Source organism: Vulpes lagopus, chromosome 8, assembly GCF_018345385.1.
Source record: "Vulpes lagopus strain Blue_001 chromosome 8, ASM1834538v1, whole genome shotgun sequence".
Classification (NCBI taxonomy): Eukaryota; Metazoa; Chordata; class Mammalia; order Carnivora; family Canidae; genus Vulpes; species Vulpes lagopus.
Genome location: NC_054831.1, coordinates 91732723 through 91756157, shown reverse-complemented (window position 1 = coordinate 91756157; position 23435 = coordinate 91732723). Strand labels below are relative to the sequence as shown.

At 37.1% G+C, this 23435-nt stretch overlaps 1 protein-coding gene across 1 annotated transcript in view; it reads right to left on the bottom strand.

Annotated features, from left to right (window-relative positions):
• SPINK5 (serine peptidase inhibitor Kazal type 5) overlaps window positions 1–23435 on the bottom strand; it is a 79435-nt gene that overhangs the window by 28700 nt on the left and 27300 nt on the right. Inside the window, exons 6-18 of the mRNA XM_041767289.1 lie at window positions 23320–23383; window positions 22325–22452; window positions 20768–20834; window positions 16803–16930; window positions 15348–15435; window positions 13358–13485; window positions 12040–12121; window positions 10566–10693; window positions 8732–8813; window positions 8264–8391; window positions 5667–5715; window positions 3808–3935; window positions 2165–2255 (exon numbers count right to left, since the gene is read on the bottom strand). Coding sequence (XP_041623223.1) covers window positions 2165–2255; window positions 3808–3935; window positions 5667–5715; window positions 8264–8391; window positions 8732–8813; window positions 10566–10693; window positions 12040–12121; window positions 13358–13485; window positions 15348–15435; window positions 16803–16930; window positions 20768–20834; window positions 22325–22452; window positions 23320–23383 — 1291 coding nt within the window. The remainder of the gene's footprint in view (window positions 1–2164; window positions 2256–3807; window positions 3936–5666; window positions 5716–8263; window positions 8392–8731; window positions 8814–10565; window positions 10694–12039; window positions 12122–13357; window positions 13486–15347; window positions 15436–16802; window positions 16931–20767; window positions 20835–22324; window positions 22453–23319; window positions 23384–23435) is intronic.

The following is a 23435-nucleotide window of genomic DNA, read 5'->3' as shown; positions in this document are numbered from 1 at the left end:
CTGTGAGATATATAAAGATGAATTATCTACTGTTCCTTTTAGGGAAAAAAAAAGCGGGATTGGCAGAATAATAGCTTCTACTCCCCAAATTGTCCAAGTCTTAATACTCAGGCCCTGTGAATATATTATCTTACAGGGCAAAAGAGACTTCACAGATGTAATTAGTTAAGAACTTTGAGATGGGGAGATCCTTCTGGATTATCCTAGTGTCTCCAGTGTAACTGCAGGGGCCAGTTCTTACGATTGGAAGAGTCAGACAGGAGAGAATAAGAGGGAGTTACAACTACAGAAGAACAGTCAGAGATGTGATATTGTTGGCTTTAAAGATGATGGAAGGGGTCCAAGAGCTAAGAAGCATACGTGGCTTCCAGAAGGTAGAAAAAGCAAAGAGACAAAGTCTCCCCTAGAGATTCCAGAAAGGAACTCAGCCCACCAACCCTTAGATTTAGTTCAGTCAGATCCAGGTCAGACTTCTAATGTAAAGAGCCAAAGATAATAAGTTTGTGTTGCTTTAGACCAGCAGGTTTGTGGCAATCTGTTAGAGTAATCATAAAAACCAAATATAGAGTATTTAGAGTCTTTGGAGCAAATGTATAGAAGCATCGATGAGTTAGAATAAAACAAATTATATAATTGAGAAATAAAGGAAAATGGCTGGCATAATATATGGTAGAGCTATTAAGTATATTGTATAAATGGGGGAAACATTTGGAGAGCAGCAAATACTTATTCTGAGCCATGAAAAGTGGCCAAATTTTGACAGATAGAAGAAAGGGATAGTCATGTCTGAGTATGGGCCATACAGAAAGGAAAGTTCATTGTATGTATAATTTTGAAGACTTAAGACATGTGAAGGACTATGCTGATATACATGGATAAGTTCCTTGGGACTTCTTAAAAATAATACACTTAATAAGATTTTATTATTTTATAAGTGAAGAAACGACACAAAACTATCTGCCTTTCTGGTTGGAAGACACAGGCAGTATTTGAGCCTTGGCAGTTTAAGTCCAGAATTAAGGTTTTTAACTGTAATGTGACTGAGTCTACAAGATGGGACACCTTGAATCAATGCTTGGCATGTTGAAGAAGCAACAAGGTGGCCAGTATAGCTGGCACAAGGGTGGCAAGGGGTAGAAAGTAGGAAATGCGGTCTGAGAGGTGGCAGGGGTCTGGTCATACATGGCACTGTAGGCCACTGGAAGGACCTTGGTGCTTACTCTAAGATGAGAAGCCATGGGTGGCATAACCTGCCTTATGTTTTTAAATAATTACTTTGGTTTCTGAGTTGAGGGTAGATTGTAGGGAACAAAGGTAAGAGCAGAGAGAACAGTAAGAAGTCAGGTCTTTAAATTATAAAGGGATACAGGAGAGGAGAAATGAAGACCTGAAGCATACCCTGCAGGAATCTTGCAAATGGTGACAGGGTGCAAATTCTTAAGGTGCATGATGGGCATTATAGCCAGAACTTGTGTTCCAGTTGCTAGCTTTCAAGTTATGAACTATATGTATTTCCTAACTTCTTATCTGAGCCTCTGAGTCCTATTCTATAAAATACACACAATAATACACACCTTGACCTGTTACTACAAAGATCAGTCCTAAAATTGCTATACCACATGGCTTATAGCTGCAGCTAAATAATTAATAGCCACCACCACCATCATCACTATCATCATCATCATCATGTGAGAATGCAAACCCGAGGCTCATATATGCTGTTAAGTAACCTTCCCCAAACCTCACAGAGAATTAATTGGGATTAAAACTTAGGGTTGCTTGTTTTGTTTTGTTTTGTTTTGTTTGTTTTGAACGAAGCATCCTTATATAAAAAGATAGAGAGAAAAATCTGAAATCTGCCTCTATTGGTTTATATTCATATAACAAGATATAGCCATCCATATACACTTCTTTTCTGGCATAATACAATTTACATAATCAGTGGACAAAATAGTGACTGACCTCTCCTAAAACGCACAAGCAACTAAATCAGATTTGGTGTGTCTAAACTGAATGGGAAGAAGGAATCTCCTTATCCACGAGGATCCAGATACATGTTCTTAGTCTGTGAAGTCACTAAGGACACTGGGATAAGGAGACGGGAGCGGGAGGCCTGCACAGGGGAATGGAAGAGTTACGTGGTTCTAATGTCTGAAACGACTACCTGTACTGCTTCTCTCTTCGACTTCTCAGCCTTTACTTTCTCCTTTCCTTCCTTGCCATTATTTTTCTTCTCTTCTTCTTCTTCAAGTTTGCTACAATTAAAAACAAAGATACAGGCTAAGTACAATTTCCTATTCTCTTTGATAATGTATTTAAAAAGGTATGAAGATCTTCCAGACAAGGTCAGATTTACTCTTCTTTACAAATTTATCTAGTCTAAGAGATGATACCCCTGTGCCCAGTAACACAGATAATAAACAGAATAATAATAAAATATAAACTTTCTTTAAAAAAATAAAACTAGCATGTTTTTATCAGCGTGTGACCCTCAAGTAGTCTTTATCCCACCAGCCAGTGACTTCAATGATCTGAAAGAAACCACAAATGCCTTGATGTTTAAAAACTGTGCAACTTTTCCTATGTAAATAACAACCATATCGGTGACAAAAGCCAGAGGTGATACCAAGGCAGATAATGGGTCAAAATAATGTTTCATTATAAAATTAAAATTTTAGATATTATTTTAAGGGAATTAATGTTCAAGTTGAAGTTCAAGTTTTACAATAATGATCCAAATCCAGGAAGATTCAACAATTAATATTTTGATGTTGATCATGAGCCTATGCTTCTGGCTTCCTTGCCATTTTCTATTGATCTGTAGCTTATCAAAGCTGGAAAATCTGTAGCATTGACTACACCACATCCAGTTATCACCATGGACCAGCATGGACCAGTGGAGCAAGTGAGAGAAGAACTTTGATTTCCTGAATCTCAGACCACTTTGTACACTACTGGCCCAGTCTGTCGATTTCTCCTTTAAGGAACTATGAGCATATACCTGAGATGGGACAAGGACATGTGAAAGTTAAGTTTTAATACTAACTTTGCACCTTTTACAACAGGTATTATTTAAATATTTTTCTTAACATTTACTTTAGCGTGAGACTCTGTAGAGGATTAGGAATCTAAGAAGGAGGAGAAGCAGAGGAAGAAATCATCAATTTCTCCTATACTGTCTCACACAATGGAGCTCTGGTCCCACTCACCAAAACAATGGCCTACAAGTCCCTGGATTTGCCTTTCAAAGAAGATATTTCAATAAACATCTCTTGCATGGGCTTGCCCCTTAGGGGTTTTACTCTCTAACTAAACCACTTATCGAAGTATTTATTCCACTTGTGCATGGTAATATCTCTGAAAATGAATGCAATCCTCTCCTTTCCATTTCTCATTCTGGTTATTTTAACCTTGCCTACTGGCCTCATAAACTTCTGTCTGACTGGTTTTCCCATAGTCAATAGCTGAATATATTCACAGAATCATAAAATATCAGGGGTGAGAGACAAAGATATTACTGCATTCAGATCATCAAATTTCTCTTCTCAGTTACGGATGATGATTATCAAGTATTAAAAACATAATAGCACTAAATTAAGACTTTCCCATGACTTAACTAGAGGATAGAAGGATAACTGAATAGAGAATCACTGTGTGTTTTAGTATTACTTCATGTCTTATCCATGTGCTTTTAAACTTGTAGCATACAAGCCATGGTATATATTCTACAGATTTCTGAGGAAGCTGAGACTCAGATGTGAGCAATGATGAAGAGATTCAGTGGGACAGGTGAGGGTAGGTACTCACAATACACTTGCACACATGGCACACTTGTTTCCATGCATTTTGCCATCAGGGCCACGGACAGGGTCATTCTCCCTGGTGCATATAAGCATTCCATTTCTCACTTGCTTCCGAAATTCACTGCAGAGCTCCTGGAAAATATTTTCTCAGAATGACCATCTACCCTTCCTACACCTTTGCCTCTTCTGAGGAGTAAGTGATGCAGAGTAAGAAGAAAAGCAAAAAATGTTGACAGGTAGCAGTAAATTGGCAAGTATTTACAAAGCTTCTGCCATGGACTCAAACTTGTCCTTGCACTACAGTAGATCTGAAAATATTCATCATCATCGTTCTGAGGCTGCTTATACTCCAGGTGCAGAAGAAGGCTGACAAAATTAGCAGAGAACAATATACACCTTTGTGTTATGTTACATATCACAGTCTATAAAAACTATGAAAGATCACAGGTGAAGGGGTTCCATGGACCTAGAACAGGAGGCTTCCTGGAGGGACCGAGAAGATTACTGAGCCTCCATGAGAAAGAAGGGCATCCTGCCATTTGCAACTACTTGGATAAAACTAGACGATACTCTGCTAAGTAAAATAAATGAGACAAAAAATACTGTATGATCTCACTCATGTGGAATCTGAGAAAGCTGAACTCATAGAAACAGAAAGTAGAGTGGTATTTGCCAGGGGCTCGGGGTTGGTGGGGGAAATAGGGAGATGCTGGTCAAATGGGCTAAATTTCCAGTTATAAGATGAATTAAGTTCTGGAGATCTGCTGTAGAGCATGGTAACTATAGTTAACAATACAACAGTATATTATATAGTATGCTTGAAAGTTGCTAAGAGAGTAAATCCTAAATGTTCTCACCACAAAAAAGAAATGTATTTATGTAATTATGTGATGTGATGGAAGTGTTAGGTAAGACTATGGAAGTATCATTTTACAACATATAGGTGTATCAAATCAACACAATATATACCTTAAACTTACATGGTTTTGTATGTTAATTATATTTCAATAAAGCAGTAAAAAATTAAAAGAAGAATATGTGCAAAATAATTGGTGGATCTCACTTTGTCTTTAGAAGGCTGAGAAAGAAAAGAAAAACATGCTCAGACTATGAAATAAAGATATATTTGAAATAAAGATATGGAAGAGAGAACAAGTATGGCCCTTGGAGAAACTAATACCTTTCTGGGAGCTCTTTGATGAAGTAGAGGGATAGGAGGTATAGATTTCAAACAGGAGAGGTACAAGGGGAGTAGAAAGAAGGAGAAATGTGTTAAGACTAATTGGAAAATCTAAGATGATTTGGCAGCTGATCGGATATTATGGATAAAACAAGTGTTCAACTCTAAATTACCAATAAAAAGATGGTGTCAACTAACAGAAAATTAATGAGAAAATGAGTCAGTTTAAGGGTTGACTTTCAAACTGTGTCAACTCTTCCCAAATAAATATTAGGCTTATGTTTTGCATTTGTTAGGAAGTAAAGAACATAAAGATAATTCTTGTTTATGGTCATTATATGAGAGTAATCCAACATCCCATACAGACAGATTCTGTTGTGCTACTTGTACCAACAGAAATCTAAGAAAGGCCAATTATGGAGAGTATACCTCACAAAGTAAGTTAGCCCTCTACTTTTTATAAAATGAAACTCAAAATCTGAATTATCATGCAATAAAATTGGTGCTCTAGAAACTTCTAATCTAGGCCCCTTTTCAGGTGAAAGGCTTTTTGTTTTTATTCATTTCAGGCATGACAATTGAAAAGGAAAACATTTCTGCTAGTGAGATATCTAGGATACTTTAAAGCAAAAAAAAAAAAAAAATTGTCAAGGCATAGTATTAGCAGTCCTGAGAAAAATTACCTTTGTAGCTTCTCTTTTAGCCTTTGCTTTTGCTCTTTCTTCTTGCTGACTATTAGGATCAGGGGAAGAAAAAGAGAGAAAAAGAAGAAATGAGTCTTAGTAGAGTAGATTATTAATATTTATAGGTTGATAATTCGTTACTTTGACAATTTTCAAATTGTCACTCGCAAAGATCCACTCACAGCAGTTTGTAATTCTATTGGCTAATAAACTGAATTCACTTCACCTCAAGAGAATAGTATGCAAGAAAAAGTCCCTTAATAAGTAAACCCTTATAGCTCCCTCAGCAAGTACACTGCAGTAATGCCTTCCTATTGCTGATTGTTTTGCATCTGCAACAGCTCTCTATAAAGTCAATATTTGGCTTCTGGGAGGCAGTATAGCATGGTGGTTAACAGGACAGAGTCTAGAGCCAAACTGCATAAGGAACACAAGAAATGTCTAAACCTCTCTGAATCTTCCTCATCTTTAAATGGGAAAGGGAGAGCGGGGTAAAGAAGTAGTACCATATTCTTCTCCTAGGATTTTCATGAGCATTAAGTGAATTGATACATGTAAAGCAACCAGGGTAAATAACTGGCACATAATGAAATGACTGACAGAGTGATATAAGGGATTGGTATCATCATCATTGTAATTATTAAAAGTGAGACACTCCAAAAAAAAAGGCATATGATGGAAACGGTGCGGGGGTGATAGCTCTTAACCATTTTAGGTAACTAACAGTATTGCAAATGAACTTTCCATAATTGGATCTCTAATATAAACAATTTAATCCTGTTGTATAGGCGTAAAAAAACTAAACATGTAAAAGTTTTCATTTTAAAATGTAAAAATGAAAAAAAAATAAATAAAATGTAAAAATGTTTAATATGTAAAAATGTAGTATTTCAATCAACATAAGACTTGCTCATTGATCAAATGAAAATATTTTTTAAAAGGTGAAAAGGCAGGGTGTCTGGGTGGCTCAGTCAGTTAAGCATCTGCCTTTAGCTCAGGTTATGACCTGAAGGTCCTGGCATTGAGCCCCAAGTCCCACATCCTACGCAGCAGAAAGTCTGCTTCTCCTTCTCCCTCTACCCTTTCCCCCAACTTGTGCACTCTTTCTAATAGCTAAGTAAAATATTTTTAAAAAGATGAAAAGACAGTTGCATATCATATGAGAGTGTGCAAGAAAAGACTATGAAGAGAAAAATGATTCTTAAAAAAGCCAATAGCTTTTGCTAACATACCCATAAAATATGACATAATAAAACTTTCTTTTTGACAAGGAATTTTTATAGTGATGGGAAGAAATTACTAAAATAGCTCCAAAACTGTGAAGTTTCTCATACTTCTTTATATGGAAACTGCTCTATCCTTTACCATGAGTCTAAGTTGATTAAAAGATTTAACAAGTGTTTTCTTTCCATACTGGGAAATTATCAGAGGAAGCAGCAGAGCTGACCACTAGGTGGCAGGATTACTTCCTTGCCACGGAAATATTATTGTAGAGGGTGAAGAAATCCAGACAGAAACAAGCCTAAATACAGGCAAATAAAATGAAATGCCATAATTTATAATGGCATTGCTAAGTGGTTATATTGTGTCTACAGCATACAGTGGAAAACATCACTCTCTTCATTTTTTTTTCCTGCACTGATATTTCTGATATTTCTATTATTCTCAACTTCTCTGGGCCTTTATTTTGTCATCTGTTACTTGTGATAATACAATAAAGACCTACTTCATATATTTGCTGCAAAGATTAAATGAGATTAGGTAGAAACGCGTTTAGCAAGTATATGCCAATTACTCGCATTCAGTAAATTTTGGCTATGCAGATTTGGATTTTAGTACTTCCATGTGCAAACACTATGCAACAAATCTTCAGGATCTCTCCACCAGGGAAGACTGAATGACTGAATCCTTTCAGAGATACTGAGTATATAGAAAATCAACTGGAGTATCCCTTGGGACAAAGATAAAAAACCTTAAGGGATATTGTAGACTTTTGTTTGAGAGGACACATCATGTCACTTATTCTACGGTTATATTTTACTCCCCTGTACATGAGCATCCAACTTTTACCATTTCTAAAGCAGACTTTACCTACTTCAACTATTACAAAGTTCATCTTGATGTTGCACCCATATCTATGCCCCTATGGCTGTCATTCGTTTTAATTCTACTCATTGAGATCACACAGAATGAATAAGAAGAAAGGTAGTAAACTAAAAGAAACAAAAAATTTCTCCTAAAATTGTCCATGTACCATAATGATATTTTATCTGTAATCTCATCCATTTCCTATTTTAGCTTAATAATCCTTCAGCAAACTAAAAGCAATTAGAATGGTTATCATAGAGTATTCTCTCCTGTGAATTAAAACATCTTGAGTTACCTCTAAAATGTCCTGAAAGAAATTATTATGGATCTCTTTAGATCACAATAATCGTCATCTGAAAGCTATCCACTTGCTTTTTGGCTTTGCATTTTCCTGTGTGTGTTTTTTTTTTTTAATTTAGTTTAAATGTGACACCCTAAAATGACCAATTGTTTGAAAGCTTCCCTCAGTTCCTTCTGTCTCTCCTTCAGGAGTCCTGAGCTCTACTCACAAGAAGGCTTCACACATGGAGCATGTGTTGCCATGCATTTTCCCATCTGGGCCTTTGATGGGGTCATTCTCTCGTGTGCAGAGAAGCTGTCCATTCCTCCTTACTTTTCGGTATTCAGAGCACAATTCCTGTGAAATTGAGGAAGGGAGTTTGAGGTTTTGAACACAGGTTGGATCTGCCTGGAAAAATAGCTGCAGTTTAGACTTTTTTTCTTAAATGAGGATCTGCAGTGGGCTTATTTTAGAATAGTTCTTAACTGGGAAGACATGACTATTTTTAAATGGTAAAAGTTATAAACTCTCAACCTAGAAATAGTCACATATGCGCATGAGTATATGCTCACATATAAATAAACACAAAGTGTTTGTAGAAATGTTTCCTACAATTTCAGGGGATTTATGAGTTTCCTGAATGCCATCTGTGGAGCCCAGGTCCACATGCCTCTGACTTTTGAGGAGTTCCCCTCACCTCAAAGGAAGCTGTGTTCTCAGATTGTCTCTTATTTCTTGACTCACTTTCCTTCTTTTTCTTTTCTTCCTCTTCTGCTTGGCTAAAAAAAGAATGATTAAAAGAGATCGGTAAGGATCATATAGAATGTCCAGACTGAAAGTGACCTCACATATCATTTAATCATTACAGTTAATACTTATTAAATTCTGGGGCTCCTGGGTGGCTCAGTCAGTTAAGTGTCTGCCTTCGGCTCAGGTCATGATCCCAGGGTCCTGGGATTGAGTCCCAGCCCCAGGTTGTCAGGCTCCCTGCTGAGCAGGGAGTCTGCTTCTCCCTCTCCTTTTGTTCCTCCCCACGATTCATATTCTCTTTCTCTTAAATTAATTAATTAATTAATTAAATCTAAAGCAACAATAACAACAACCTTATTAAATTTTTACTATGTGCCTAGCCTGGGGGGTCATTCCATGAAATCTTCCCAACTGTATGTTGCAAAACTACTATTATAACCCTACATACAGATGACAAGAAAACTGACAGACAGAATGGATTGCTTTCCCAAGGACACAGAACTAATGTACACAACAGATTTAAACCTAATCCAGGGGAAGTTTTTTGATCTTCCACTACTCACGACTTCTAATACTCAGTATTTCTGATTACTATCTAGCTTTGCTTTAATCTGCCAGTAACTTCTCTACCTATATCATCCTTGAAACCCCACTAGGTCATTCTACCCTTGAAGTCCTCAAACTGTTCGGAAGTTGCTTCTGGCACTGAGCCAGACCCTTTCCAGAGCTTTTACTCATTGTTCCCACTTTCAACTACAGAGACAACTTCAAAGTAGTGTTGATCCCACATTTAAAAACAAAATCTACTTGGGTATTTCATGACCATGACACCCCCTTGCTAACTGTCCCAAGCCTTAACAGTCTTCAAAGGGCATGGTTTTTATTCATTTCTTCTAAATATGTTTTTGTTTTCCTACTGAAGTGGTCTTCTCATAATGGAACAAAGAAATGGAACAGAAAGTTAATCTGAACTCACTGCTTGCATTTTCTAGAATCCCTTCCATAATAACAACAGTTGTCTGGTAGAAGAGAGATGTTGAACATGTAGTCACACATGTCAATTTACAGCTGTTACCTGTGCTTAGTGCTACGAAGCAAAGTCCTGATCACCCTGAGGGAGAAACTGTGGGGTTAGGGATGCAGCTATTCAAGCTGGTGAGACACATGGGAGACCAGATTCTCATGATTCCTATTCCAAGTCATTCCCCCAGATCCTGTGTATGAACTAATGTACCATTTTGTGTATTGATTATGTTTGCTTTGTGATTTGTTGTGTGATTTCAGATGACTTCACAGCCTGCTCTGCAAGGGTAAGATCCTTGTTTTACATCCTGTACACCTTAACAGGGACTCAACCAGGGATTGATATGCAGGAATTATTCTTTGGAGTTGATTAGGAGTGACAACACCATGATGGCAAGATATGTGGTTCTTAACTTCCCTTCCCCTCACGAGAACAACTAACCTCTATTCAAAAGCATGACATGCCTGAGAAAATCCTAGAACACAGGGGCGAGGTGGCAGTACCCACTGTACCTCAGAGACCAAGACAGACTGCATTAGAAGGGTAAGAGAAGCAGCTACATGTGGACCTCATTGCCCCTCTCTCAGATCAGAGCAGGCATTATTCTCTGATCCTTATGACGTTGTGCAAAAATGCCATTGACAAGAAACAAATATAACTAAAGAAATAAAATATAACAAAGTTAAAATTCAAAAATAAAAAATGAAGCAGAAAGGACAAAACTCTCCCTCATTTGCCCAGGTGCAGCACTACTCACAAGAACACCTCACACATGGAGCACGTGTTGCCATACATCTTCCCGTCTGGGCCCTGGATGGGGTCGTTCTCTCTAGTGCAGGGGAGTCTCCCATTTCTCACGAGCTTGCGGTATTCATTGCACAGCTCCTGCCAAGAAAGAGAAAGCAAGGTGGGGATACATTTTATTCCTATTCCAAGCAGAAGATTGGAACATAACCATTGGCAGAAACTAATATTATGCTTCTCTGACACGAGAATTTTAGTTGTGTTTCTTTCAAATGTAAAATTTAACTCAACAAACAGACTCATCACTTGATAAGAGATGAGAACAAGTGAGACACAACAGAATGTCACAATGTAATAAAAGAGGTAGACAAATAAACTCCACTATAATCTAAACAGAATAAAATAAGTGCGGGGGGTGCATGGGTGGCTCAATCCATTAATGGTCTGCCTTTGGCTCAGGGCATGATCCCAGGGTCCAGGGATTGAGCCCCATGTAAGCCTTCGTGATCAGTGTAGGGGTCTGCTTCTCCCTTTGCCCCTCCACCTGCTCATTCTCTCTCTCTCAAATAAATAAAATCTTAAAAAAATTTTTAAAGAATAAAATAAGAGCAAACATACAGGTACAAGAAAATCTGAGAACACAGAGGTTGGGACCATGAGATACGATTATGAAAACTGGGGAAGATATCATGTAACAACAAGAATAATTTGAGTGAGACTAAAGAGTAAACAGGATTTTCGTGGGTAAGAAGGGGATTGGGGAATATGCATATGAGACTGTAAAATTAGGAAACAAAGTAGGAAACCACATAAGCATAGCAGAACATGAATTTCCAAATGAAGGTAAGCCAAGTAAGAAGGAAGATATGGAGATTGAGGTATATCCTGTAGTTGATGATGAGCCATTTGTGGTTTTTAAGCAGAGCAGTATTGTGATCTGATTATTAATATTTGAAGCTTTACTCTAGCTATGTTAGGGTGGATAGTTGGATAAAGGAAAGAATAGCATCTAGAAGGAAAAGTAGGAGACCTTCATCTTCTAAATAATAGGCAATAATGACTTATAGAAGCCTATGAGAACAAATAATGTAACATTTCAGAGGTAAAAAAAAATCAGGCTTTCTGTGTGCAGAATGAAGGTATTTTTATCCCAATTCAGATGTGAAATTTAAAAAATTCACATGTAGAAAATATACATATAGAATCTCTAGAAAGTGGTTTGCAAAAGCTAGCATAATCTGTAAGTGATGAAACCAGGACTAGAACCTAGTTTTTTCAGACTTCAAATAAGTTCTTTTTACTCTACAGGGTTTGTCTTAGAAGCAGCAAGAATTGATCAAGATCCCATGGCATTCATCTCAGTGCCATCTCGGATTAAAGGGTTATTCCCGGCAGTTTTTGCTGGATGATATTCCACCCTTTATTTGGCTCTGAAATATGTTCAAATTAGAGTGTCAAGTAGGACTCAATGGGTGGATTCCACTCACTGCATATAAGGGTGTTTTTTCAGATTCTCTTTTACTTCTTTCTTCCACTTCAGCCTTTTTCTTTTCTTCAGCTTCTGCTTGGCTAAATGAGAGAGAAAATGAGAAGAATCCATTGGACCAAACACTGGCAATTATTTGTCCACATTCTTGCATTGCTAATCTGTCCTCCCCCCCACCCCCCTTAGGAAGAGCAATTTTGTCCTTTTATCACTATATACCAAAGAGAGGCAACAAAACAGCCTCCAGTATGGTAAGATACCATAACTTCTTCATTGTTTTTGCTTAATACTGAAAGATAGTGATTGTAGATCTGGAAAGCTTGCTTTCTATAAAATACCTTTCTTGCCTGTGGTCAGAAAAGAAATACTATCAATGTCCATCAAGGAGATATTGAAACTAGTGCCATCATGAAATAGAGAAAGTGGCTTTTACAAAGCATATCAACTGGTTCCCTCATTTCACAGAGAGAAGGTGAGGCAGAGAGGGCTTTGGCTATACTCTTAGGACACAACTACCACTGATCAAGGTCTTTCCTCTCAAGTCTATTGTCTATTACATCATGCACACCCTAGCTTTTTAAATTCACTATTCATGGCTATGTTATCTAAAGACAAAATACAGTATAGGTGGAAAAAGGCCAATAATTTCCATACACTGATAAACCAAATGAACCTATATCTGCTTTGCACAAAAGAATTATATTGCATGTACAGTTAACTGATGCCATTTCAACCACACAAAACAAAAGGCCACAGATTAGAAGTGTAAACCAATGACTTAATCTGAGTTCAATCAAATAAACTGGGAGCAGTTCCAAATTTTGAAAGTCAACTGTCAATTCTAACTTACTGAGAAATGTCACATTACATAAAGTAATATGTACTTTAATTTTATAAGAGTTCATGATTGTTTCATGGGCAACATTAACTCTAATAATCAGTATCTGCATTAAGTGCTTACGTTGGGCCCTAACCTCTCTGGAAGATGAGATACCTGTGAATTTGTACCACAGGTTCACCTATGAAGCTTCCACAGTAGGGAGAATGTGGTATTTGCACAAGCTCATGGCTGTTGGGATGTTCCACTGGGATGTTTGCTTTAAGAGAGCGAGTGTCAGGGAAGCAGACATATAGGAGTAAAGAGCTCTAGGTGCTTACTCCCAGAGCTGTTGCTAGCATTCTCAGTGTAAGTATTCAACTCCCTCCCCTACTTCAAACCACAGGTTCCCCATTTACAAAAGTAGTTAGTTATATTAGACTCTTTGTAAGGTCCCTTCTCTCTTTGGCATTCTTTAGACACTCTGACATTCTATACTCACTAGAAGGCTTGACACATGGAACACAAGTTTCCATGCATTTTCCCATCTGGGCCACGGACAGGGTCATTTTCTCTGGTACAGAAAAACATTCCATTCTTTGCATGATCCTGATATTCACTGCAGAGCTTCTAAATAATGAAAATGAGACAGTTTAGATATAGTTCTCTATTCTGATTATATATTTTTAAAAGATTTTATTTATTTGAGAGAGAGAGAGTGTGTGTGTGTGTGTGAGAGAGAGTGAGCAGGGGGGAGGGTCAGAGGGAGAGGGAGAGTGAGAATCTCCATGTTGAGCATGGAGCCTGACACGAGACTCAATCTCATGACCCTGAGATCATGACCTAAGCCAAAATCAAGAGTCAGATACTTTACCAACTGAGCCACCCACATGCCTTCTGTTTATACATTTTAGATGTGCTAATTAAAGATATCAGAGAAGAGAAACTAAAGAAAAAAAAATTACACTTTCAGGATTTAGGATCATCCTGAAATTTTGTGATACTTCCCTTGGTGTAATATTCACCCATTTAAGTATTCAACACATGTATTAAGGGGGTATAAATATAAATGTGATTTCTACTCCAGTGGAAATGACAAGGAACGGCAAAAAGCTAAGAGATATGACACAGGACTGAGTTAAATGGATACAATACAAAGGGAAGAATGACTCATGGAACTACAGAGAAGGGTTTATAGCTGAGTTATATAACTCTAGGATGTGTCCAGGTAAACCGTGTGGTAAATAGGTCCTCCAAGACCAATTATGACATATATGCAAAGACAGAGGGCCATAAAAAACTACTTTATCTTGAGATAATCTATTATTGCCCAGAATAAAGAATTAGCTGGGTAAAGAGAGGAAGGTTTGGGAAGTGGTCAAAAAGGAGACCATGAAGATAAGTCAAAACTAGATGACTGAACTTTGAAAGGGATTTGGACTTTATTCTTAGGAAATTAGAAAATGATAAATAGAGAAGAGAAGATCGTAAGCAAATCTGTATTTTAGAAAGACCACCCAGACAGATTTGTGAGGATTTGAGTGATTGGAGACTGAAGTTCAAGAAACTATAGAAAAAAATATGGAAAGGGAGGGAGGAAGGGAGATAGGGAGGTGGAAGCAAGGGAAGAGAAGAAGAGAGACAAAGAGGAAGGAAGAAACTGGAAATGAAAGATAAAAGGATTGTTTTGATTTGAGAACTAAAATTAAAGGATTGAGGGAAAAAAATCAGTTGAAAGTGAGACAGACAATAGGATGCAATCACATGAAAGTAGAAGGGGGAACCAATGAAGTAGGCTGTTTTATGAAACTGTGAACTCCACACTACAGAAGGTAGGCTAACTCACTGTAAAAAATAAGTTAAATAGGGTTTATTCATAGAGTGAAATGGTCCAAATATCCTCTAGGATACCTTCAAATATTAGCTTTTCATATGGCCACTGAGTTGTGAAAATATTTCCCACTCTATAAAAGCAATGTGGAAAATGAATTGAATCTTGAGGATTGAGGAAGATGTTGGCGCAAGGCATAGAGACCTGGCAGGATGCTAATGCATCAGTGCAAAGGAAATCTATTAGATACATAAAATAAATTGGTAGTAGGAGAGAAAAAGACAAATGAATAGTTAAGAGATGCTTAGAAAGTAGAATGTGGTATGATTTTAAAGGAAGCAGACTAAAATGTTACATTGAAGACCTCCAAAACAACTACCACACAAATTAAACTTCGAATTCAGATAATGCTTTGATATGTTATCTTCATTTAAAAACAATTCTACTAATAATGGTTAGCTCCAAATACAGCTATTTGGAGCTAGAAATTGTAGTGTTATAATTATTCTTCTAAATCTTATGAAATAATAATGATAAATAACTTTCCAGAAAATCCATCAGTAATGGAGGAAAAACAAACCAATACTGAAAATGCATGTTAGAGTAAAATGCACACATACACCACAAAAGTCAGAACTAAATTGATCAAAGTAGTCTTCACCTCAATTTCTCTCTTAACTTTGACTTTTTCTTCAGTCTTTTTCAGATTTTCATGTGCTTTATTTTTTTCTTCTGAAAAAAGCTGTTTACTGGGGAAAAAAAACAAAAATAAATACATGAATACAGATGCTTCAAATCCTCACGTTATAAAATAGTCATTTAGGTGCAGGTGGAAGAATAAGAATAGCCACGTGTTCTTGAGTTCTAGAATAAACACGTTCCAATCATCTTATGGCTCCTTATTAGGTTGAGATCTTCACTCTTTCTCCAAAGAATCCCTTTTATTTTGTCTTCATGTTTGCCCTTCCTCTCACTGCAATGACTTTTTTTGTCATCTTGTCTTCTTTTAAATCTCCTCAGCTTAAATTCTACCTTCTTTAAGAAGACATTCTAGACCTCAAAGTGGAAGAGAACTATATATCTGTTATTGTATTTTCATACCTGAATATTCTCTTAAGGGATAGTTCTCACTCTATCTTGTAATGTGTGTGTGTGTGTGTGTCTCTGTGTGTGTGTGTGTGTGTGTGTCCATGGCTTATTTCTGCTATTTAACTTTAAGCTTCTTGAGAGGAAGGATCTTCATTCATACATTTACTCAACATTTGGCTTGTAATTACTTTTTGTCAAGTGCTGGCCTGGTGCTATAGTGGCATATAAAACAGACCCATATCCTATGTTCTCAGAACTCAGAAAGCTAGTCAACAAATAGTCATAGAAATAATTACATAATTACCAGCTGTGATGATTGCTATGAAATAAAATGATTAAGAGTTATAAAAATCGATTTCAATTAGGAATTTCAGGAGATCTTATCCAAAAGAAGGGTAATTTTGAAATGCCACAGTAGAGACATTAGCTGGTCAAGAGTGAGACAAACTGGCAGTAGGCCAGTTTAAAGGAAAGGGCTTAGAGAGTTCAAGGATCTGAAAAAAAGGATGGGACCTTGTCTGAGACATCTTCATAAATGCCATAATTTATATGCTGTGGGATTTGCCCTTCCTCTCCCCCGCCCCCCCACCTCCTTCAGATGCCTGAGATGAAAAGATAAAGTTAATCCAAGTCACATATAAACATGAAGTTTTTGTGGGCATCAAAATCTATTCTGTCACACTGGGATAATTACTACAGGAAAACGGCCAAAGTCTTGGTACCTGCTTTCACCCTCATTCTGTATAGACTGTCTTGTAAAAAGGCTTACAGAGGTGTTGGGAGGAAATATTAAGAAGTATGCTGAAATCCAGTCTTCTAACCGGAAAATAGAATCCATCTGTACTCAGAAACAGACACACATCACTAGGATCTACTTACTAAGTGATATCATGATTTTAGAGGACAGCAAATTGCTCAAAAATTTTCAACAACAAAGCTGCATCTCAACATTGTTCTTATTCGTCATTCCCATCAAGCTCCACTTTACCCATCCAGTCACTCCAAAGAAAACCACATCTATACTCACAAAATTTCAGCACACAAGGCACATTTATTGCCATGCATCCTGCCATCAGGGCCACGAATTGGGTCACTCTCCCGTGTACAGTAAAGTCTTCCATTCCTCACTTGGGTTTCATATTCTTTACAAAAATCCTGCAAAATGATAAGTAATTACATATAGCACTCTTCTACTCTTTAACATAGAAAATGCATGTCATGGATTTATAGTCAAAGAATGTTGTGTCTAGAAGGTATGGGTAAACATATAAAATATTAATGAGAATTAATAAGAAATAGTAATTATGTTATGAAATTACTTGGTACATGTTTCTACTATGTGGTATATTTATTAAAAGAAAAAAGAGCAGTGAGGCACCTGGGTGGCTCAGTCAGTTAAGTCACTGACTCTTGGTTTGGCTCAGGTCATGATGTCAGTATCTTGAAACGGAGCCCCTACTGGGCTCTGCACTCAGCAGGGAGTCTGCTTCTCTCCCTCCCTCTCCCTCTACCCCTCCCCCTGCTCCTGCATACTCTGTCTCATAAATAAATAAATAAATAAATAAATAAGCATTTTTTTTTTAAGGATAGAAGAACCTTATAAAAGAATAAGACTAAGCAAATATCTCCTAAAACTAGATAGCTCTTAACTTCCAAATTTATGAATAAAGGATTATTAGAAAAAAAAAAAGGTCTTTCAGGAGAGAGATAACAAAATGGAGCTGCCAAGACAAAATTAAAAAGTTGCCAACAAAGCAGAATAGGGGATCTATAAGATGAGATGCTTAAATATTATTTAATGTGGGTCAAATCAAGAATAATCCTATCTGGTTTGCAAGGAAAGTTAATAAGGTGGCATCCATCGTCCTCTGTGAATGTGTGGCCTCCTGTACTGATGTTCATTTTTATGTGCTCTGCCTCATTTATGGATTTCCATTCCTAACATAGTAGGTAGGAAGCACAGAGAGAGAGTCTAATTTTCCTTTACTCCCCACTGGAGAAAGGTCAAACACCAAGACTAAAATTTAAATTTAAATTTAAAAGGCTGTGACTTTCCCAAATAACCCAAGAAAGGTTTGTACCCAGATTTCCCAATGCTTTAATTCAGTACTTTCAGGTTTTTCTCTGTTTGGAAAATTCTTCTATTTGAATTGAAGGCTATACTTCATATTTACATCCGTATTTATATCTATATCTATCCCAAATTACTCTAAATTTAGGAATCTCTATGTCAAGAAACATGTTTTGTGATAGCATATATTACTACATAACATACAAAACAAAGCCTACAAAAAAATGCTTCTCTAAGCCTTTTTCAACTTCCCATTTCAGCCAAGAAAAAAAAAAAAAACATAAAGAGTATGGTTTGAGGAATGCTTAGGTGGCTCAGTGGTTAAGTGTCTGCCTTCAGCTCAGGGTGTGATCCTGGAGTTCCAGGATCAAGTCCCACATCGGGCTCCCTGCATGCAGCCTGCTTCTCCCTCTGCCTGTGTCTCTGTCTCTCATGAATAAATAAATAAAATCTTGAAAAAAAAAAAAAAGAGTATGGTTTGAAGCTGGAAGAGCTGAGCAGCTAAACGTTGCCTCTAACTCCCTGGGAGGTCACAGCAAAGGCCCATCACCTTAGAGACATCAATCTTATCACCTATACAATGAAGTTTTTGTATAGATGCTCTTTAGGGCCTTTTCTAGAAAGATGTCCTATTCTCAATTTTTTAAATAATAACTGATAGTTCATTAGGATACTTTTAAAAAGAATCCTAATAAGACTCCTAATAGGAAGATATTTGTTTTTGGAGGAGCAATGGGTGTGCTCCAAACTTCCTGGTTGTAATAATCTAGGAATAAAGACACAGAAGACAATCCCTGATAATCACAGCATGGTAATAAAATTACTGTTCAATGGTTCCCATAAAAGAAACAATGATAATGTCAGTTTATAAGTTGTGATTCATGCAAGGAGATTCTGAAGAAAAGCTTTTGTGAGCAAGACAAAGACAGGTTAATTATGGGGCAGATATTGAGCCATCACTGTAAAGCAGTCGTGTTCAACACAGTCCTGTCCAGCAATCCCACCAAAACAATGACCCTAGCCACAGAGAAAAAGAGGGAAAAATAAATAAGATCTGATGATAGATAATGGAAAAGAACTGTCTGTGTTTATAGAGAAATAAGATGCTTAATATTACAAAATGATGCCAAAGTTTTGGACTGAAGTTTAACCACCAAAAGAATTGCTTTTCAAATCTCAGTTATTGTTGAACAAATTAGTGATGCCTGAATGCTCCATGTTTCTTCATTCAAACTCCGTTGGACTCCCTATTTAGGGTGGGAAATTTGCTTGATTGAATAGCATTATGAAGTAGAAGTTCAGTCCTTGACTATTAAAAACTGGACCTGTGTCTCTCCTTAGGAAAACATATGCCCATCATCCACAAAAATAGTATACTTGTTGTAGAGTTTCTCCCAATGGAATAGGGGTCCCCAAATGTGAGGCATTCTGGATCGAGTGGGGGCTCGTGGTGCAGGCAGTGAAAGAAGGCAGAACAAAAGAAAAGTTTGGCGAATACACCACAAAGGAGGGTAGGAAGGATAACAAAGTAAAGGCTGTCTGCTATGAGGCAGTGGGTGGGGGCTGTATTGGGAAATATCAGGAAGGGAGACAGAACATAAAGACTCCTAACTCTGGGAAACGAACTAGGGGTGGTGGAAGGGGAGGAGGGCGGGTGTTGGAGGGGAATGGGTGACGGGCACTGAGGCGGACACTTGACGGGATGAGCACTGGGTGTTTTTCTGTATGTTGGTAAATTGAACACCAATAAAAATTAATTTAAAAAAAAATAAAGGGGGAAGGTAAGTAGGCATGGGAATGTATGGAATTCTCCTTTTTTGGTATGTATGTCTGGGTATAAGGAGCCCTTTGGTTAGTTAGGGCTGATGGATCTTTTGAGGTGACCACCTATGGGCCTGTTCATATTCAGCCAGGGGATTACTGTGGGTCCTTTTACCTTAATCAAGTTTCTGTTTTTCAAGCCCATTGCCCAAAAGAGGCCTCTACACTTGTATTAGCACAAGAGGGCACAGCGTGTGGACTCACATTTCAACAAGAAAGTAAAATTGAAATCATTTATCCAACCTTCTTAATTTGGGACAAAGAAATTGAGGCCCAGAAAGAAGAGATGATTTGGTCAGTTTCACACAACCAGAGCATAACAAAACTATGGGTAAAACTAAGTTGCTCTGAATTCTCAGCAAAAAGCTAGTCATTTAGCAAAGTAACTGCTATCACTCTCAGTGAAAGTAGGGTTTAATAACGTTGGTGATTTAGGAAATCCAAGCTGTATGACCTGCAATGTTTATTCAATTACCTAAAGGAATAATTTTTTATACTAAACAATTAAATTACATAACAATTTGAAAAAACTTAATTTTAAGGGTACTTTGAAAACCAATCTCAATATCTGTTTTGATATTTTTGTTTAAACAGAAGCAAGATCTTTATAAATGCAAGCATCACTGAATGCAATAACCGTAATGGAAAAATGAATTACTCCATTTTGTATCAATGGGATCAGACATAAAATGCACCAGTGGATGCATTGTTTAAAAGACTCTAGAATTATTTTAAAGTTATTCATGTCTAATTTTTTAATGTTACATTAAAAAAATATTCAAAGCAAAATTAATCTACACTAAACCAGAGAAATCCGGTGGAAATTAAGCAGAATTAAATTTGTATATTTCCTGATTTACATTTTCTTTCCTTTTTTTCTTAAAAATAGCATATTTTGAGCTTTAGTTAGGAAATGCCATTTTATATTTAAATCTAATGATTAGTATACCTGAAATAGTCAACCTGGAACGTTTGAAATTGAGGGAAACAATTTATCGTGAAAATTGAGGACAATGACATTATTGAATTCCTCAAAGATTCAAGCCTAATTTTGTTAACACTTTGGCCACAAGGCCAAAATATGTTGGTGAGTAATTTACCTTTTCGGCACTTCTTCGAATTCTGGCTTCACTTGCTCTCTTGGCATTTTCTTGAGCTTCTTTTAAGCTGTTAAGAAAGAGAACAGCTGGTCAGTTTATGGCTCAATCATATTTTTGGTGTCCAATTCTGTGCTAGGCACTTTCCTATCCTTGGCCATAACTTGTGAAACCAATCGATTTACCTGACACAGCCTTTTCCCTGTCTTGAATTCTAGCCAGAAAATTGCCAAAGATAAGGAAGGGTGTGAAACTGACTCACTGACAGTCAATTAGAAGCTTTGTACTCTAAGAGTAGATGGGTGTGACTCCTTGATTGACAAACAGAAGATTGTCCGGAAAATTCCCTTTAACTGGCAGAACCAAGAGCTTTTTAACACAACGCTGTGACAAGGGTGAAACCAAATTGAGCATTTGAGGTATTGCCGTCCACACCCTTATGCAAACTTTTTCTATACCTTGTAAAGTATTTGTTTGCCTTCATGTAAGATCACCACTGTTAAAAAAAAAAAAAGCCACATTGAACTGAGCTTCTAAGTCCTCTCATATCTGTTACCTAATTACATTCTCATCCCAGAGACAGGCATTATTAGTTCTACAAAGGAAGAAACCAAGAGTTAAACCAAGAGGTCAAATTCTCTTTTTTAGCTAGTGCATGAAAACAAACAGAAAGTCACAGAACTGGGGAAGGTTGGAACACTATAGACACATGTCTTCTAGATAAGAAAGTAGAAATTAGGCTTATTTCCTGTCTGGAAACCAGAGATAATCACTGTTTTGTAAACCTGATAGGACCTGCCCTTGAATTCTCTAACCAGCACACTGTAATTTTCAAAGGCAGGTGTGAAATTTATTGATCTGTTAAATCTTTCTCTGTCTTGATTTAAAAAATCCATGGATATAACTGGAGCACTTTAAAGCCTGCTGACATACAGATTAGAGAGTTTATACCTTGTTTAACTGCCGGAATATTAAAGACTCATTGGATCTTCTCCACATTGCAGCCTCAGTACTCAAGATGACAGGCACTCAGAGAAAGTTAACCCTATTCTTCCCTTTCCTAAAGTTCCACCTTTTATATTCATTTTTTCACCTTTTATATTCATAATGAAGGCAGCCACATGACACTATTGTTATTATTATTAATTTAAATTAGATTGTCTCTTTTAGTAAGAGTCTCTATACATATTCAAATAAAGCAATGCACATCAAAAGACCAAACTAGATTATTCTAGGAAAGTGTTTTCTAAATTTTAAAATACTGTACCTTATAAAACACCATGCATTGTCCTATCATTGTAATCAAGCATATTAAGCGTTTTGAATTTAATAATTAACATAATCACCTTATCTATGCCTTTTAAGAAACTCTAGCAGATGAAAGAACTAAAAATAAAAGAAGCCACTCAGAAAGCAAGGACTATTTCAACTTATGAAGACAAAGAATTGTATGTTTCATGAAAAGGACTGTATCTCTCTGTGGAGCAGTTCTCAGGACAGCACCAAGTGCATCCTCATCAAGTCCACCTACTTGGTCTGCTTGGGGATGGTAATACTTACAAAAGCTCGGCACACATGGCACACTTATTGCCATGTGTTTTTCCATCAGAGCCAAGGACTGGATCATTTTCCCTCGTGCATACAAGTCTTCCATCCTTCACATAAGGCCGAAAAGCACTACATACATCCTGAGGAACAGGGAAAAGAACTTAACATTCACCATCCTGATTGTAGTGCTTTCCACACTGTTTTCAGAAATTTTATAGTACTCAATGCTTCTCTGCCCAATGCACATTACCTGCCTAGAGCAGTGACAGATGCCTAGAGGTAGCTTATTAAGTATTGCATAATTCATGTGGTTTTATATGGTGCTCATTTACTTATTCATTTATTAGTAAACAGAGATACCCTAATATGTGCTAGAACTAAGGCAGAACATAGTCCTTGCACTCAATTTGCTCACAATGTACTTGATGACACAAAGAGACTTAAAATATGATGTGCTAACTCTCCTGGTAGGTGCTCTAGGAGCATAGAAAGGGCACCAAACTTTGACTTAGGAGAACATTCAGCTAGAAAAAATCAAGTGTGACATATTTTTTTTTTCCTATCATCACAGGGGCACAGAATGTTAGCATGGGAAAAAGCTATTTATTTCAAAAAAAAAAAAAAAAAAGCTATTTATTTCAAATTTCATTTTTAGATATGGAAACCCTGGTACAGTATGGGTAAGTAATTTGCCCAAGGTCTCCCGACAGCAAGTGACAGTGCTAGGGTTTCAATTCAGATTAAGTGACTGAAGACTGAAGCGTAATGCCCTTTCTTCTACAAGTGTAGTTTCCTTTTGATTGATTGATTGACTTATTTCTTTTTTTCACTGAAAGCAGAAATAGAGCTGAGAAGTCTAACTACCAAAGTAACCTGCTCCAGTTTCAGGAACTATCAACTGCTTTTCATCTAAACAAGCAGTGACCCATTTCAAATAGAGCAAGAGTTGTTTCCTTCCTAACACTCCACCAAAGAAGGTCTCCCACTATTTTGACACTTGTCCTCACCTGCTCTGGATTATTGGTCTCACATTCGCCTTCACTTTTTATGCCAACTTGAGACCTGGATTTACTGGAATTGAAAGTAAGTAGACACAGTTTAGTATCACAGAACTTCTTACCAT